The sequence below is a fragment of the Anoplopoma fimbria genome, chromosome 7 (assembly GCF_027596085.1).
Source record: "Anoplopoma fimbria isolate UVic2021 breed Golden Eagle Sablefish chromosome 7, Afim_UVic_2022, whole genome shotgun sequence".
Classification (NCBI taxonomy): Eukaryota; Metazoa; Chordata; class Actinopteri; order Perciformes; family Anoplopomatidae; genus Anoplopoma; species Anoplopoma fimbria.
Genome location: NC_072455.1, coordinates 21477489 through 21494760, shown reverse-complemented (window position 1 = coordinate 21494760; position 17272 = coordinate 21477489). Strand labels below are relative to the sequence as shown.

Genomic DNA, 17272 nt, shown 5'->3' with positions numbered 1-17272 from the left:
TTTACACAGTAATTGAGAGTGCTTTGAAAACTGGAAACAGTTAATGAGAAAAAAGTGCAAAGGTCGTGTGTTCTGGAATATGTCATTTAAATAAAAATAGTGTTTTTGAGAGACTAAACCTTTATTGCATACCAACCAGATTTTCAGCAATTCCCAATTATAAGTCGGTAGTGGTTTTCCGTGACCTTGTGGTTGCTGTTGTTTACCGCTACACTGAGAGTATGTGAAGAGTTAAAAAAAAAAAATAGCTAGAGGAAAAAATGGGTTGACGGGGGGAGGAAAGGAAAGAGAAAAAAAGAAAGAGTGCAAAAACAGACCAGAGATACTTGTGGTGAGAGGAGTGGTTTGAGACTGAAGCCTCATAAAAAGAACAATTTTGCAGTGGGTGAGGAAATAAGAGAGAGAGAGAGAGAGGGAGGGAGGGAGGCTGCTTGCAAAGGGATTCTTGCTGATAGAAATGTGCAGAGAGAAAAATATCCCCGAACCTATCAAATCATTTCTTTTTTACTGCCTTTTCTCTGTTTTTCGGTCACATGTTTTATAATTTATTTCCAGTGGAGACATACAGGGCTTAAACTTTTTGTTTTTGTATAAACTCAAACACACACAGACAGACAAACAGTACACACACACACACACACACACAGACAGACAAACACACACACACACACACACACACACACACACACACACACACACACACACACACACACACACACACACACACACAGATAAACAGTACACACATATGCAGCTGGTCTTGGCCGGGATGTTCAGATGTTTCATGAATACCAGATGCTCAGTTGGAAAGAAGTTCTCCGAAAAAATGTGAGCGTTCCATCACTTTTTCCGACTCGTTCCTCGACACATGATTGCTGGCTCCACGTCCAAAACAAACCAGCGGTGGTGTAACTGTATCCAGCCTGTCTTTGTTTCCTCCTTATTTTGTTTTTCGTACAACACTGCATTGTTTCTTAATTACAGATTTATAACACTTGTTTGCATTGTTAGCTTGGGGATTTGATTGTACAGAGTTCAGGTAATGGCTGTAAAATGTTGACATAAATCATTATCATTTGTTCTTTTACATTTATAACTACTTGTTATGAATTAGATGACAACAACTTCTGTCACATTGTTGTCCCATAGAGCTGGACCTAGTGGAGAAAGAGAAGGACTACAAATTGAAAGAAATGGCAAAAATAGCAGATGTTTATCTGGCAACAGCTCAGGCTGAAACGAAATGAACAGGAATGATGAAATCATCCCAAACAAACAATGTCTGCCAGACTCTTTCATCACAAACTTAGAAACATGTCAGTAAGAAATGGGAGTGACAGTTAGCCCCCATGTTCCATCATGTCTTTTAAAGCGCACAATGGTAATTACAGGCAAAGTACATCATACAAATGACAACACAGTAGTTTTAGCATGTAGCATGGAGCTGGGAAACGGACTCAATTAAAGCCACACAAGCAGAATGTTTGCCTAAAAGGAAGCACGGATACAGGAAATGATTATGAGACATTGTAAAAACTAAAAGTATTCTATTTCCAAAAGTTCAGATTCAGAAACAGTTCAATGCCAAGTAGGTTTGTTTGGTTGCGTCCATGTTTTTTTTTGGTTAATTACTCAAACAGAATTTCCTTCAGAATATTTGTGGTGTTACATCTGTTTTTGTTATCTGGAAAATATTTAATATCTAAGTTTTTCTTTTTCATTTTTGGGACGTGTGGTTGGCTTAAGTTTTGCATTTCGTATTTTGCTTTTTTTAACGTTTTTGTGTTAATCCACTGATAAAGAGAATATCAAAACTTTTCACTTTATCAAATGAAATACAAAGGTAAAAACAGGCAGAAAAAAAAATCTCATTCCATTTTATTGATATGATCATCATTATAAATATCATTACCATTATCATTGTTATAAACTAAATGAATTCACCTTCAATTTGGATTTATGTAAAAAAAAAAAAAAAAAAAAAAAAAAAAAAAAAAAAGCACCATCAAAGTTCATAAATAGCATTGCTTGTTTTTCTGTGCCGACATCTCTGTAATTCCAGGTGTTTCAGAGTAAAAAGAAACTCCCTGAACTCACATTGAGCCCCCTGATCTAATTCATCACATGCTTGAGTGTAAACTGGGATTCATTTCAACCATTGTCACGTTACGCCTCTGTCCAGCAGGACTCCAAATGACAATGTACAAAAGCAACAAAAAGAAAAAAGTCCCTATAACTTTACCAGGAGAACAATAATAACAATAACCATACTTATAATAACAACAATTTCCCATAACAACGATAATAATTAAAAAAATTGCACCATATTGTTGGAAACTGTACCGCTTACTGACACATTTTTGGACAAGCAGCTCTGCTCCTTATTGGTCGACAACAAATGTACTGGAATGTTTGAGAACTGAAATAAAACGTTTTTTGTAAGAAAAATATTTTTCCCGTCTGACTGCTTACACTGAGAGAAGAGTTAAAAAAAGGATTCTAGTTTTGTACCATCTTTGTCTTTTAGAGCCTCCAGCAGCATCAAGGTATTTTGGTAGACGTAATCTTGGAAAAACAAATACTTATAACAAATCCTAAGTATGCATGTTCAAAAGTCTGCATCAAACAATACTGACACTGTTCAAAGGGTACGTGCTGTTGTACTCAGCTCCATCAAACACAAAGCAGGCAATAATAACTGAAACTGAATATGGTCAAGTTAAGAGTTTAGCAGATGGAAAATAATCATATTAGCAGTAGGGCTAGGTATAGATTTGATCATTTTTAATGCTAGTGTGGATACGATATTGATAACAAATATCAAAACAATATTTTTTCCAGAACCTTACTTTGAGAAATATGAGCATTTTTCCATTAACAAGAAGTTCTTAATAAAATGGTCAAAATTGGCAGAATTTTGTATAAAATCTGAAAATATTTGATGAAAATTAAGTAAACAAGGTTACGTATCTGACCATAAATTTAATGACAACTTGACAGATTGTAATACTTTGTGCAGTTGACAAATTTTAAGCAGTACTAGAAAAGTATGAGGTGCGATACCCAGCCCTACTTAGTGGTAAAATAAAATATTTTAAGAAATACTGCATTGCCCAATATCCAAACTTTGCCAAAACGATGGATTCAAGAGGACAAATGTCACGTTGAAATTAATTTCAAACTGCCCCAAAAAAACAAACAGCAAATGTATTTCAGAGTCAAAAACTCTTAACAGAAGTGATGAATATCTGAGTAGAACCCAAAAGTGAAACACGGATCTCAATCTTAGACATGAATCAGACAGCAGTTCAGCTGGAGTCGTCCAGTTAAAGGTAATGGAAGGAAGGAGGGAAGTTTTCTTTTTTTAATACCTGGGATGTGAGAGAGGAGAGGCGGGAGGGAAGTCGTTTGATGAGTCTCTTTTTGTATATTTCACTCCTCTATGTGAGATTGTGGGTACGTTGTTAATCTCTGAACACAGAGCACAGAGTACATGTAAATAGTTAACATACAAAATACACATTTTCCTGAATTCAGTTTCTAGGGCCTTTTCTTTTTAATTCTCTCGTTGTGGCAGATACAAACCACCCAACATTAAACACATTGTCCCCCTCCTAATCCTCCATTTTTTTCTCCTCTTCCATTTCTTTCCTCCTCTCAGTTTCCACCTTCACCCGGCCCTCTCTCTCTCTCTCTCTCTCTCTCTCTCTCTCTCTCTCTCTCTCTGTCCCTCTGTGGCAGTCTGTCAATCACCCCCGTCGCTCCGTCTACACCTTGTCCAGGAGGGATCTCTGGCAGTAGAGGAGGCGTCGGGGCGTGCCGTACTTCCTGAAGAACAAAAGCGCTCCCAGAGTGACCACGACCAGCACCAGTAGGAGGAGGGGGATCACCACGGCGACCGGCCCGGCGCCGCGCTGCGATCCGTCCACCTCGATGATGGTCACCTCCTCCCGACCCTTCTTGGGCTCCTCGCCCTCGCAGCCCATCCAGTCGCTGAGCACAGACTTGGGGTAGCCGGACTCCACCTTCATGTACTGGTTGTTGAACTTCCAGTATTTGTTGGCTTTGTAGAAGTAAGTGTAGGCTGAGGAGAGTGGAGAGAGAGAGTTCAGATTTAAATCTGTCACATATTATCTCTATTAACTGATTAATTATTTGGTTTTCTTATATTTAAAATGCTTGTTTTGTCTGATAAACACTTCAGTTTACTATTGCACATGGTAAAGAGGTCTTTGATTATGATGAATCGCTTAATTTTCTGGAGTTGTTTCTGTCTGTAACCGTGATGAGTTCCATGGGGAGTAAAACTCACATCCATCTTCACTCATGATGGCTGCTTTGATGTTTTCCGGCGCACCGCTCCACATGCTGATGGGCTTCGGATAACCGCTGTCCACGGTGCGAGTCTGCTCGTTGAAACGGTAATATCTGCAAAGGACACGAAGACACAAAACTATTAGAGATCTACAGTGTTAGAAAACATTTCTGATGATTATATTCATTCACAACAGGGATACACCAAGGTGCATGTCCTCGCAGTTGTTTTTGGTAATATGGGTTTTTTCTACAATTACACAGAAATTACGTGTTGGGGATTTTCCATTTTCACATATGAAGTAATACTCTTTAACTGAATGAAAAACAAGAGGGACAAAGTGTGAGTAAGAGAAATTAAATGTGGAATGTTTCCTTCATAACAAGTTCACAGATAAGCACGGTAAAAGTACAAGTTGTAACAGGTTACAACAAAAAAGTATGAGCAGTATCTGTTTGGACAAAATGTAAAGAGATTAAATCCATGCATGAATGCTGCAGGAATGCAACAACAATGTTTGATAGAAAAGTGATGAGGAAGTACTCCAAGGCTTTCGTCCTGTGAGATGAGGACGAACTAATTTTTCTTCTCCTCAGAGAGAAATCATTTTCAGAAATGCAAAACTTGATTACACACATAAAAAGTTAACCATACTTTTTAAATGTGTGTCGTAAAACCTCAATAGGCAGACTCACTTGCTGCCTCTGAAGAAGTACGTCTGTCCTGTTGGCGTGTAGAAGAGAGCAGCGTCGATCTTATCTTTGGGTAGACCGGTGCCCAGGTCTTTCAGACTCTTTGGGGAGTCCTTTTCCATGCTGTTCTCTTTGAAAACCCAGTACTTGTCACCTGGAGACGCAAGAAAGAACAAGAGGAAGATCATCAGAAGGGAGACGGAGAACAGAAAAGAAAGATCAGAGGAGATGAAAGACTCGAGCAGCTGCTGTGATTTAATCATCCCCAATCTGGTTTGGAACAAACCCTTGAAGAAGACGAATTTCCCATCATCCCTCTCGTAGGCGGCGTTGATGTTTGAAGGAAGGCCCTTCCAGAAGTGACTGATGGTCATCGGGTAGCCTGGCAACACCTTGTTGTTACGCACACGCCAAAACCACTTGTCCTGCAAACACACACATTCACTCACAGATTAGAAATAATGCATTTTTAATTGCATAGAACAGAGCCATCGTTAACGTTATTACTAACTCCTGTTCCTTCTCTGTTACGACGAGTCAAAACATCTCATTTGAAGGTTTTAGAAAACATCGTACCTTAAACACAAACCTCTCCCCTCTGAGGATAGCGATGGTGTCAAAGTGTCCCTCGCAGATGTCAGGGCCATTGTCAGGGGTGGACGGCATTGTGGGTCGAGGGGGAGGTGGGGGAGGAGGGGGAGCGCCAGACTTGGTCCCTGTGGGGAGGATATGTGTGAAATGGTTAATGACATATTTCAACATATTTATCCACCACCAACTCAACCTCCTTGGTCCAGACTGAAATATCGCCTGAGTGGGTTGCCTTAAAATTTTGATGTTTGCTTTTTTTAAGGCAAAATACCTGCAAAGATAATGACATTCCCATCCGCCTCAGTTGTCTTTTGTGTTTAGTGCTAATTAGCAAATGCTAGCATACCAACGTGCTAAATTAAGATAGGAAAAAATGATAAACATTAGACCTGGGAAACATCAGCATGTTAGCATTTAGCTCAAAGCAACACTGTGACTAAGCATCACAGAGCTGTTAGTATGGCTGTAGACACTCGTTAAAGGAGACATGTGTTGCTAATTTTCAGGTTCATACTATTATTTTGGGTTTCTATTAGAACGTGTTTACATGCTTGAATGTTCAAAAAACACTTTATTTTTCTCTAACTGTCTGTCTGAATAATACTTGTATTCACCCTATTTCTGAAACGCTCTGTTTTAGCGCCTGTCTCTTTAAGACCCGTCCCTAAAAAAACCCAGTCTGCTCTGATTGGCTTGCGAGGAACATCACTGCAGATATCTCCAATAAATTCCCACTTCCTTAAGTAGAACAACTAACCGTAGATTGCCTGGATGCCTCTGCGGTCGTCGTGCGGGAGCTGGAAGTTTTCGGTCTCAAACCACTGGTAGAAGGGGGCCATGATGGCAGAGGGGTCGTTGGAGTGCTCCAGACCCAGAGCGTGACCCAGCTCATGGACCGCAACCAGGAAAACATCATTGCCTTCAGAGAGAGAGAGAGAGAGAGAGAGGGGAAGATAACATTTAGTTTATTTGTTTTCATTTCTTACAGGATCTATATGTGACTGTCTGCTCTTCTCTCTCTTACCCCCCTGGTCCGTGTTGCCGGTGGTCCAGGGCTCGGCGAGGTCAAAGTGCGTGTCTCCGCCGATGCCGTGTCCGGGGAAGTACGCGTGGGCCAGGAAACCGCCCTCACCATCAAACGGTGTGCTGTCGCCGTGGAAACCCTCCGAGAACGAGAGCATGATGTCTGCGTACTTGTCGACCTTGCCTGCGATGCGGCTGTAGGGGATCTCCCTGAAGGTGAGCGGGATCGCGCTCTCCCAAACTTTGAAGGCCCTTCTGATGGCCTCGTATGTGGCCTGCTCTCCGATCTTAGGGGTGTAGTTCTGTATGCTGATGGAAAGGACGGAGGGACGGGGATTTAGGGACGACTCACAGTAATACAGTAATTACATTACAGTCATTTAGCAGACTCTTTGGATAAAAGCGTCTGCTAAATGACTGTAATGTAATAAGGAATGTAATACACTAAAGAGAAGTAATTCAGCAAGTAAAGCACCTTTCAAAACAAAAGAGATTTAGTGCTTCACAATAAAAGCCTGTCAAACATGACTCTAGACCAAGTGTCTTGAATATCTTTAGAATAAAGCAGATCTGACTACTATTATTAAGAAATTAAAATAATGTCAAAAATGCTTTATTCTTTAGTGGTCTGTTTAAGGGATATTTAGAGTTTGGATTTTGAGTTTAAATTTAATTTCCTTAGAGCTAAACAGATAAATGAATGAATAAATTATTAAATTAATTTAATAGATTCTCATATTTTCTTAACATTTTTTTTAACGATGTCGACAACGATTAATCAAGAAAATAGTTTAAAGAATGCAGACTTGATAGTGAGAAAACATTAGTTGTGTGTCATCACCTGCTTAATATATCATATTCACATGTGAGACTTAAGTAGAAAAAGACAGAATTATTGATTAGCGTAGGCGTGTACCTGAAGGTCACCTCTGACTTGTCCCACTTCAGACCCTGCACAGCGTATCTCTTCCTCCTCAGGTTGGTTTTCAGCTCCGGGCCAAACTTGTCTGGGACGCCACACCGCGGCCGGCTCATCGCCCTGGCAACAGCAAAAATCAAATTCCCAGTTCTTAACTATGTAAAATATTCAGGCTCCACTGAAGGACACATTATTTATAGTTAGTAACATCGCTTTCTTAAATTTTCTTAAGCCCAATCTCAATTCATCAAATTATCTGACAACTTGAAAGATTCTAGTATTGATTTAAAATCAATCAAAAAAAAAAGCATTGCTGTCAATCAGGACTCACTCTAACGTGTTGGAGTCGATGGAGCCGGTGACAGTCAAACCGTAAAACCTCTGCATGGCTGATATCGCTGTTTGAATGGACTTTGGTGAGCGGAGGGCCTGAGTTCTGACATCACCTGGAGGCAGGTAGCCATACTGCTGCAGCCAACCCTACAGGAAAGAGAGAGAAGATGATCAATGTCTGTTTGTTTACATATCGATAAAAACTGTAATTATTTCCAGGCGGCACAAAAATACAGGTTATTACAAAAATAATGCACCTCAGAAAGGTACCTCTATGTTAGTTTGAGTGTTTTTTAGCATGAAATGAGAGAAATCCTCTCAGATTTTTCTCCATCAACTTTTATCAACGACCTTGTTTATTCCAAAATAAACCTTCCAGACTAACTACTTGATAAGCCAAAGCAAATAATAAATATATTTTACGAAAATTGCAGTATTTTTGTACTACAAATTACACAAAGAAATAATCATATATTATTATCATAATATTATAACAGTGTTTATTTTGGCATCCTTTATCATTACATCATTATTCTGTTTAGAAGAACATAAGTATCTCCAACAGTGATGAAAAATAATGACGGTGGATGAATGTAGACATTATGATATTTTCTATGAGTATTTTTATATATAACATGTGATTTTGAAAAACAGAAATTGTAATTCTTTGCTATTTTGTGACATTTTACAGACCCAACAATTGATATATTGAAAATATAGATAATTAAATTGCTAATCAGGCAAATATATATTTAAAAAAGAAGGATTGCTGCCTCAACTGATACACTGTTGTATGGTGGCCTGTAGTCTATTTTATGTCAAGATCCTAACAGCAAAATCCTGAGACACCTTAGCCCTAAAACTCTGTGTTTATATAGAATTCTATATTTCCATTACATACAACATGCAAAAGACAAACAACTGCAAAAACAAATTAAAAATGACATGTATCTGCTAAAACACAATTATATTCTTATTACTTTTATTTTATACTACGCAGTCCCTGAAAAAACGAGCTATAGTATTACTTTAGTGTACAATATGGTTTGTACAGTTCCCTATTGTGAATTTGTAGTGTTTTTCACCATCTATGGTATTACTATAGTTATATCTGTTGAAGCATTTCAACATTAATACTATGTAGATTGTTGTAGTATTCCAATTTTCCTCTACAGTTTAAAAGTATTACTATTGTATATTATATATTGTTTGTATAGAACATTCCCATTGTAATACTATGATGATGTTTAAGTATTACTATATTGTCTGTAATGGTATAGCTATAGTGTTTCTGTAGCAGTTTCTATAGTACATACTTTAAGTAATATAACAGTGTTCCCCCTAACGCTTAAAACCAAAATATTAAGCCTGTCTCCACCTGGGTTAAGAGGGAGGTAATAAAATCATAAAGTGAGTTAAAAAAGTCTTTAACACACAAATTATCCTTGGTAGACTTTATTTGCAGAATTACGACATTTGCAAAACAAAAGGGAGTTTCTCAATCTGCTCGTAGTCAGACTTGCCAGAAACAACAGAAAACCACCTGAAAACATCTTAGTCGACAAAACATAATGGATTGGCCGCTTGTGTGAACCTGTGGGTGATTGTGTACTTCCAGTCACCTCAGAGCTTGTTCGGACCTGCGTCTGAGATGCATCACGCAGATTAAATGCCGAATAAGGGAGAAAAAGCGTGTGTGTGTTTTTAGTTAACTCAGCATGTTAAATTTATTGTTTTTTTCTTCATGTGACTGTGACATTATCCTGTTTATGAACTCTTAAAAGCAAACACTGAATCCTCGCATGCTCCCTTGATTTATGCTGAACTCGTTAAAGGGGGAACTTTGTTGTGGGGTCATAAGGAGGGACGAAAGAGGACCCGGGAGCCAAATAAAACACACGATCTGAAAACACTGATGTCATTTCAGTTACGATGACCCAGAAGTCTGTCTAGACGATCGCAGCCAAAGACAACTGGCGGTCGTAACGCTGGAAAAAGTCATATTTTCAGCAACATTTAGGTTCCTCAAAGCTTGAGTTTAAGATCTGCCTGCCTCTGTCTCTCCTCCTCCTCCTCCTCCTTTCTGTCTGCCTTCAAGTCAACCAAAACCACCACTATTTATCTTTACACATGAAAGAGCAGCCTATTCTTTCCACTGCCTGCAGCTGGTGGTCTAAAACTTAAAGGAATAGTTTAATATGTGCTTTCTTTTCGAGAGTTAGTAATGTTGTAATGTCAGTCTGTTAAAAGTGAAGCTGAAGCTGGGAGACATGTAGCTTAGCATAAAGACTTTAGCATTAGTAGAGAAGAGCCATTAAGTTAGTGAACTTAAAATATCCATTATGCAACAACATCAACAAGCTAAAACTGAATGAATTGAGCTGAAGGTTGTGTTTTATCGGCTATGAATTCTACTTTTTATTCATGAGAAGATCATTGTGTTATTTCTTCTTTCAATAGTCTTACACTCTCGCTTTAAATCTCACCAATTAACACATTTGTTTAATTTGTACAGAAACCAAAGTGTAAAAATGAACAGTTGTGGTTTTTAAAGCGGCGTTTAGGCGTGACGGACCCTAAATCCTTTCGAGCTGGCGGTAGATATCATAACCGTAAGACAGAGCCAGGCTAGTCGTTTCCCCCCCGTTTTCACTCTTTGTGCTAAGCTAAGCTAACCAGCTGTGAGTTTTCGCTGCATATTCAACGGACAAACATGAAGTGTGGTGTTAATCTTCTCATCTCATGAGTTGTAGAAGCTTAAGTGCATCTTGAACTATGTGTGTTTCCACTTATGTATCTGCACACACACACAGAGTTGACGCACATCTTCATCTCCACCACTGATTAGGGTTTTTTGGAATTATCCCCCGAATTCCTTCATAAGCGTCATACAAACCTCAGATATCTCTCTGATTCCACCATTAGTGCTGTGTTTCTCTCTTCAAGCCTTCCACCGACAAGTGAAGGGAAAAGCTGGGGGGGGGGGATGGAAATGTAGGGACTGCATAGGCCGGACTACCTGGTCGTGTCCTGCCTGGGTGCACACACACAGCTACTGTTAGTCATGTGCTGGGCAGAGAGGCCAGAGAACAAGGTTCACTTATGACGACCCGCAGAGAGGCAACTTATCCCCCTTCTCTCCATCTCTGCATATCCCCCCCCCCCGCCACAATTTCTTCTCGATTATTTAAGCATTAATCTAATTTACCCCCTCCCTCCGCCGACTCTCTCTGAGTCAATCTGCCTGCAACACCAACCAAATTGACTCTCTCTGCCTCTCCACTGACTGCTGCTAGTGTGTCCTGTGGCTCCAGTGTGGTGACGCGTCTGCTTCTATAAAAACACTCCCCCGAAAAGTCTCCCCCCCCCAACACACACACCGACAAGACCTCCACTTCTCTCCCGCTAGTCCCAAACTACTCCACACATAGCCACCACCGTCTCCGGTTGAGACGCCAGGTATCCCAGCATGCACCCCTCCTCCCTGGAACTCCCAGCAGCCACCATCAAAGCTTCTATTTATTGAGACTTGTACATGGCTGGTATTGTTGGTCTCGGTGTGGCTAGGTTAGCTCGCTACACGGCCATGTGTGGTCAAAAAGGGCTGGCTGCTGGTTTGGTAAACACACCACTGAGTGTGTGTGTGTGTGTGTGTGTGTGCAGTGACGTGAGGTCTGAATGTATAATGCACAGACACTGAAACACATGATGGTGATGACAACTTGGTGGAAGAGGTTGTTTCAGTGGATTGTGTGACCCTACTATGACCTTACTATCTTATATAGAACTTAAGAAATTACTTAAGTGTACAGAATTTGATCATCTTTCATCATTACATCATTTAAAAAAAAAAAAAATGGCAAGCATTCAACTGTTCCCGCTTCTTAAATGTGCAGATATGCTGCTTTTCCTCATCTTAAATTCTACTAAACTGAATTTGTTTGGGTTTGGATGGCTGGCTCGACACAGTGGTCAATATAAATATGTTGTTTTTGGTTTCAGGGGAAATTGTGATGGGTGTTTTTCACCATTTCCTGCCATTCCATAAAACAAATCTGTAGATTATTACATGATGAAAATCATCAGTTGCAGCTGGAAATTCCATGAAGGTGTATCATCACTTGCACAATTTACATGTGAAAACTTTATGTTAGAGGTCTAAAAAGTGTTTTTTCTGACTTTTCATGGTACAAATAATTCACCAATTATTTGAGAGAAGCTGAGAACAGAACAATCTACATTTTATGACAACTAAATCCTAAATGCGTACTTCACCATGGCTGTATTCACTTGCAAGGGGGCCTTGGGACAACAATGAGTAGCTGGGCCCCCATTAACCCTCCATTCCTCCCACAATGTGTGCAATCTGTGTAACTTTTCTAAGCTAGAACAGCACCCCATGGTTCTAGTTGCTGTGTGGTAATTTTATAACAGGCCCTCTGGTCTACAGAGTATATAGAGTACCAGGTGTGTAATAAAGGTTTTAAAAGTAGATTTTAACACAGATATCCTCCTCAAGCTACAACCTCAAGATAAACACAGCAGGACAGTCTTCAGTTGATTTCTGGATACAATTTTTAAAATTAAATTAGCATGAACTAGTTTAAACACAGTTAATCTGGTGCGTTCAGGAACCCTGCAAAGTTTCCTAGTATGTACTCCATAACACTAAATCACTCAATCCAGAGAGAATCAACAATTACAAAAATATGACGTGATGCTGGTAAGCATTCATGTGATGTCTCAATGTCATGTCGCGCATCACAGGAAAGAAATTGGAAAAAAAGCACAAACCACAACTTCCTACAAGTGTTATTAACAAAAAGAAAAATAAATCCCCCTAAGCATATTTAACTGCTGTGAAAAACATAAAGAATGATTTTTTTTTAGGAAGTGAAACTGTCATTGCGTGGGAACATTAATCATGTGGGTGGGTGTCTTTATTTATGACATATATACTGAAAGAAAACAGGAATTAAATATAATAAGGATGTGAGTTAGTGTATATTTAACCTATATGCACTAAGTACTGCAGTAAAGTCTGTCTTTTTGTGTCAAAACACAATTTCTTTCAAGCTGCAATGTTTTTTTTAATGTCAATAAGTATTTTTCTAGCCAGACAAGTGAGTTGGAGGCTTTATTTCCTGCCTTAAAAATCTCATCAGCAGTGAAGAGAGAAAATGGACAGAAGAAGATGATCTAAAGTACAGAGTTACATTAGCGGAGGAGCGGTAAAGACATTAGAAGGAAGAGCGATTAAAGAGATGTGGGGGGAGAAAGAGAGAGAGAAAGAGAGAGAGAGAGGGGTTTAGGCTGAATTTTAATCTGAGGGACTGAGTCAGTTGTTCCTCTCGCTTGGTGCCAACGGAAAAAACTGAGAGTTCTGCTCATGAGTGGCGGAATCTCACATTGCCATCATTTCTTGGCGTCTCTGACCCAGTTAGCACTCACAGCAGCGCCATGCAATATGTTTTTTTCTGCATTTACATTTCTAGGGGGTCAAACAGGTCAATTTAAAATAACTTATTCTGTTTCGTGAAAACCAAATTTAACTGATGCAAGCCAACCGTTACTGGTACATGGATAGGTTTTCTTTAGTGACAGTGATGCAACTGGAGCGATAAATACCATAGACATTGCTTTTATGGCAATAACTGCACTAAAATAACCAGTAGTGGAAAGTATGTTTACTCAAGTACTGTACATAAGCACCATTTTGAGTGTACTTCTAGTTCTACTCAAAGGCATATCTTGTTCTTGTTACTGCACTTTATCTGACCAAATATAAAAGGAGCTTTTAATATATGATGAATTGTTATAGAATAAATTGTATTATGAAATTAGCTCCACCGAGACCAATTACAACATTAACATACATTTTTGCAGTGGTAGAGGAAGTTTTTAGATAATTTAGTTTAATAAGGAGCAATTCTGGAGCATAAAAATACTCAATTACAAAAAAATATACTTATGTATCAAAGGTTTTGCAGAATGTCCCTTTTATATATCAACCATGCAATATCATGTTTATGCATTGGTTCATATTAATGTTGCAGCTTTCATAGGAGTTGGAGCACACCTATGAAACTATTACTTAGACCACGTGACAAAAACTGGACTGTCTCCATGACAACTGACTGAACTCTATCGGCTGATGGAGACTGTGAGATGCAGGTGATTATGTAAATCTACTAATAGGCTATAACAAGCTTTACCTTTGTAGATTATGAAAGTGCATCATACTTTATAAAATACAGTAATCATTTATGTTGTGCAGTAAAAAGTACCATATGGCTGTAATGAAATGTAGTGTAGCAGAAGTATAAAGTAGCATAAAATGCAAAGAGAGCCTCTCTACATCTGGTGAGTGGCCAGTCTGTTAGCTGAATTGAATTGAGCACACCTGGCCTAAATTTAGTCAGATCCTACTAAATAAGCACCTGAGACTAAAAACTTATGGAAAAAAATGCATCTTCAAAACCTGCAATTCTAACATCAAACATCATGGTGGAAACTTTCTTTCTACCATGATCCTCTGTGTTGACAGATAACATCAATCCCTTTTCCTACACCCATTTTCTTCGGTGTAGGGTAAAGATAATCTCCCGTTCTCCCTTGAAGTCCATCAGTTTCTCATTAAGCCTGATCCAGCCGATTATTTTGACTCTCTTAAGTGACAGCCGCTGCCTGTCAGAGCAGCGTGCACCAGATCTCTGAGCAAAGCTGTTTCTTTTGATGCTGCATCAACAGTCACTCTAGTATAGATAAAGGGAATTGAACCCAGATGTGTTTTTGAGCGGATCTGTAACCCTCTTGCTGGGATCACGAGACATATGTCTCCAGATGGCGATGGGAAATCTCAATAAGTTTCTTAGCCAGATATGGAGAGATCCTGTTTTAGACGGTGCTGTTTTCATTGCTGCCCACTTCCTTTGCTCACCAGGTCTCCCTGAGCTTCTCATTTAAATTAAGAAAGGTTAGACAAGGCAAAAGCGGTGAATGAAAACAGATGCTGGAGGACGCAAAGGTGCTCGACTTCACCAGGAGTCATTTTCAGAGAATAGTGGAAGTCTTATTTTTCGTTTGTTGGAGCTGCTTCTCTTTTCAATCAGCGTTGATTAAGTGTGTTTGGGAGGGACGTCCAGATGTTGAGCAACACTGATTAACCACAAAATTCCTTTAAGCTAAGTTCTTCTGTCTGACTTCTGCTTTCTCAATCCCGTCAGAGGAGCTTCAACTAAACTTAAATTAAACATTTATGTCACTCAGTTGTTGTTCTGTCTCTGTCTTCCTATCTTTGCTGCTTTCTCCAAACATAGACGCGTCTATCTTTTGATCACAGGGTTCATAAACAGCTCTTAGGTGATGTAATCCTGAGCCCATAATTGATTCTTATCCTCTTTCTGGACTGAGTGCAATGTTTGACATCTTCGCAGATGAGACATTGACTCTTCATCTGATCAAATCCTGCACAGTGGGTCACCATCATTTCAGCAGTGAGGTGATATATATTAGTGCTTTATAAACAGCTGTAACACAGTCCTGTTTTCTCGCGTTGTTTACAGACATTCATCACCGTGTTGGTGTGTTCGCCTTATAAACCGTCTGACTCTCTGAGTTATCCACCATGTCTGGCCTGACTCACACGCCAGCAGGTTGTGGTCAGTGACTAAGATCCTCCTTCGCTCCTCGTGCATCCTGTCCACGCAGAACTACAGCTATGATTCCTGTATTTCTTAAGTTAGTTGTAGTAAATTGACTTTTTTTCCCTCTGTAAATCAATTTCCTGTGACAGCTGCCTCTTAGTGGTGCATCCTGTCTTTTTTAAAGAGAAACACCTTGTATGTGCTGTTCCTGGCAGTATGAGTAAATTCTGATGAGGCACTGTTTAAATACTAACATCAGACGCCCTTATGACCTCTGGAGCAACAAACAGAGTCAACGTAAAATGAGCTAATAGACGGAGGAGCCGAGGGTGCTCGTACCCAATAATTTACGAAGCTGCATGCGACCTGGTGACCAAATATGTTGTTTAGTTGAAGCCTAAACGGCACTTTAGTGTCTCCAGGCCGGGGGTTTACAGCCTGAGGCCTTCAGTCTCCCCGATGGAGCAACTCATGTCCGGCTTGTTGTGAATGCAGACCAGCTTTCCTTCAGTCTCCTCAGACAGATGAAAATCATTAACCCCCCTCCCCCGTACCACCACTACCCCCTCTTTTCTCTGAACAAAGCAGCTCAGCTGAGGTTTCCAAACCGGGCACTGCCCCTGCATGGCTGGACCTCCTCCTTCACAAACCACAAGAGTTTTGACTCATGACATTTTTTCTCTGGTTGAAGTTTCATCTCTTGTTACAGATGGCGTCTGTTAACCAGCTCTTAGTACGGAAAGATAAACTCCAGGAGTGATTGAGGGAGGAAGGATAAACACGGGAACATAAACAGTTCCTCCTTTGCTGTTGCAAGATTAGAAAAAAAGCTATAAACATTGGAAAGACACTACAAACACCAGTGAAACTTTAATTTCCTGTAGTGATACAGTAAGAGGTAAAAAATCTGATATGTTTTAGGCTTTTCTGCAGGAAAATACTTTAAATGTATATCCTCAACGACTATTGTAGAAAACTGTTCTTGGAGAAACCACACAAAACATTTTAAAATAAAGACAATTCAGAATCCAAGTTGTTTACACATAACAGCTTATATGACAAACTTTTCAAGCTTTGTGGATCACTTTGCATTGTTTAAAGTGAATAAATGATGAGTTAACATCAGACTTACATCAGCTTTTAGTACATCTGCAGTGACGGAGGTAAAACCAAAGCAGCAGAGACCACAGGCCAGGGTGAGGAGCTGGGGCAGCATTCTATCTGCAGACTGCCCCGGGAAAAAAACTTCAGCAAACTTAATTTCTACACAAGTCCGGCCGTCCCGAACAACAAAACCACTCGATGCTACTCCGTTGTGCTTTTTCTTTTTAAAAAACGAGGTATAAAACTTTTCCTCGCATCCACATGGACGCTCGCAGCTTGTCTGCACAAAAGCGACTCCCTGAAAGTCAGAGCTGAGTTGAAAACTCTGGACAAAATGCCCCAAAATAAATATGGTGAGGCAGCTGGTGTTCTCTAAAGCTTCATAGTTTGGTTTCCTGTCCTCTGGTAGGATTGCATGTGGACGTGGTCACGGGAGAGGAAGAGAGAGAAAGAGGAAGAGAGAGAGAGAGAGATGGATGGTTTCCTCCGGGTCCTCCTCCAGATGTGCAGACGTCATTTCTTCTTCATGGCTGAGCAGGTTTATCAATGTACCGATTATTGACAATGAGATAGATGCCAATCTGAAGAGACACTTATGTGATGTTCATTTGTTTGATATGATTTGGCACAGAAAGTGACAATGCTTCAC

General features: G+C 39.8%; 1 protein-coding gene across 1 annotated transcript; it reads right to left on the bottom strand.

Annotated features, from left to right (window-relative positions):
- Window positions 1–1190: 1190 nt before the first annotated feature.
- On the bottom strand, window positions 1191–17041 carry mmp14a (matrix metallopeptidase 14a (membrane-inserted)). The gene is made up of 10 exons (XM_054601012.1): window positions 16652–17041; window positions 7872–8020; window positions 7538–7660; window positions 6623–6930; window positions 6356–6517; window positions 5584–5723; window positions 5294–5432; window positions 5011–5161; window positions 4313–4428; window positions 1191–4084 (listed from the first exon to the last, which is right to left on the bottom strand). The coding sequence occupies exons 1-10, from the start codon at window positions 16733–16735 to the stop codon at window positions 3768–3770; spliced, it is 1689 nt and encodes a 562-aa protein (XP_054456987.1). The 5' UTR covers window positions 16736–17041; the 3' UTR covers window positions 1191–3767.
- Window positions 17042–17272: the final 231 nt, after the last annotated feature.

Coding starts and splice junctions, on each gene's coding strand:
- mmp14a (XM_054601012.1), bottom strand. CDS start 16,735: ATGCTGCCCCAGCTCCTCACCCTGGCCTGTGGTCTCTGCTGCTTTGGT. Junction 6,931..7,537: donor AAGTCAGAGGTGACCTTCAG/GTACACGCCTAC, acceptor CCTTTCCATCAG/CATACAGAACTACACCCCTA. Junction 5,433..5,583: donor GGGAGAGGTTTGTGTTTAAG/GTACGATGTTTT, acceptor GTGTGTTTGCAG/GACAAGTGGTTTTGGCGTGT.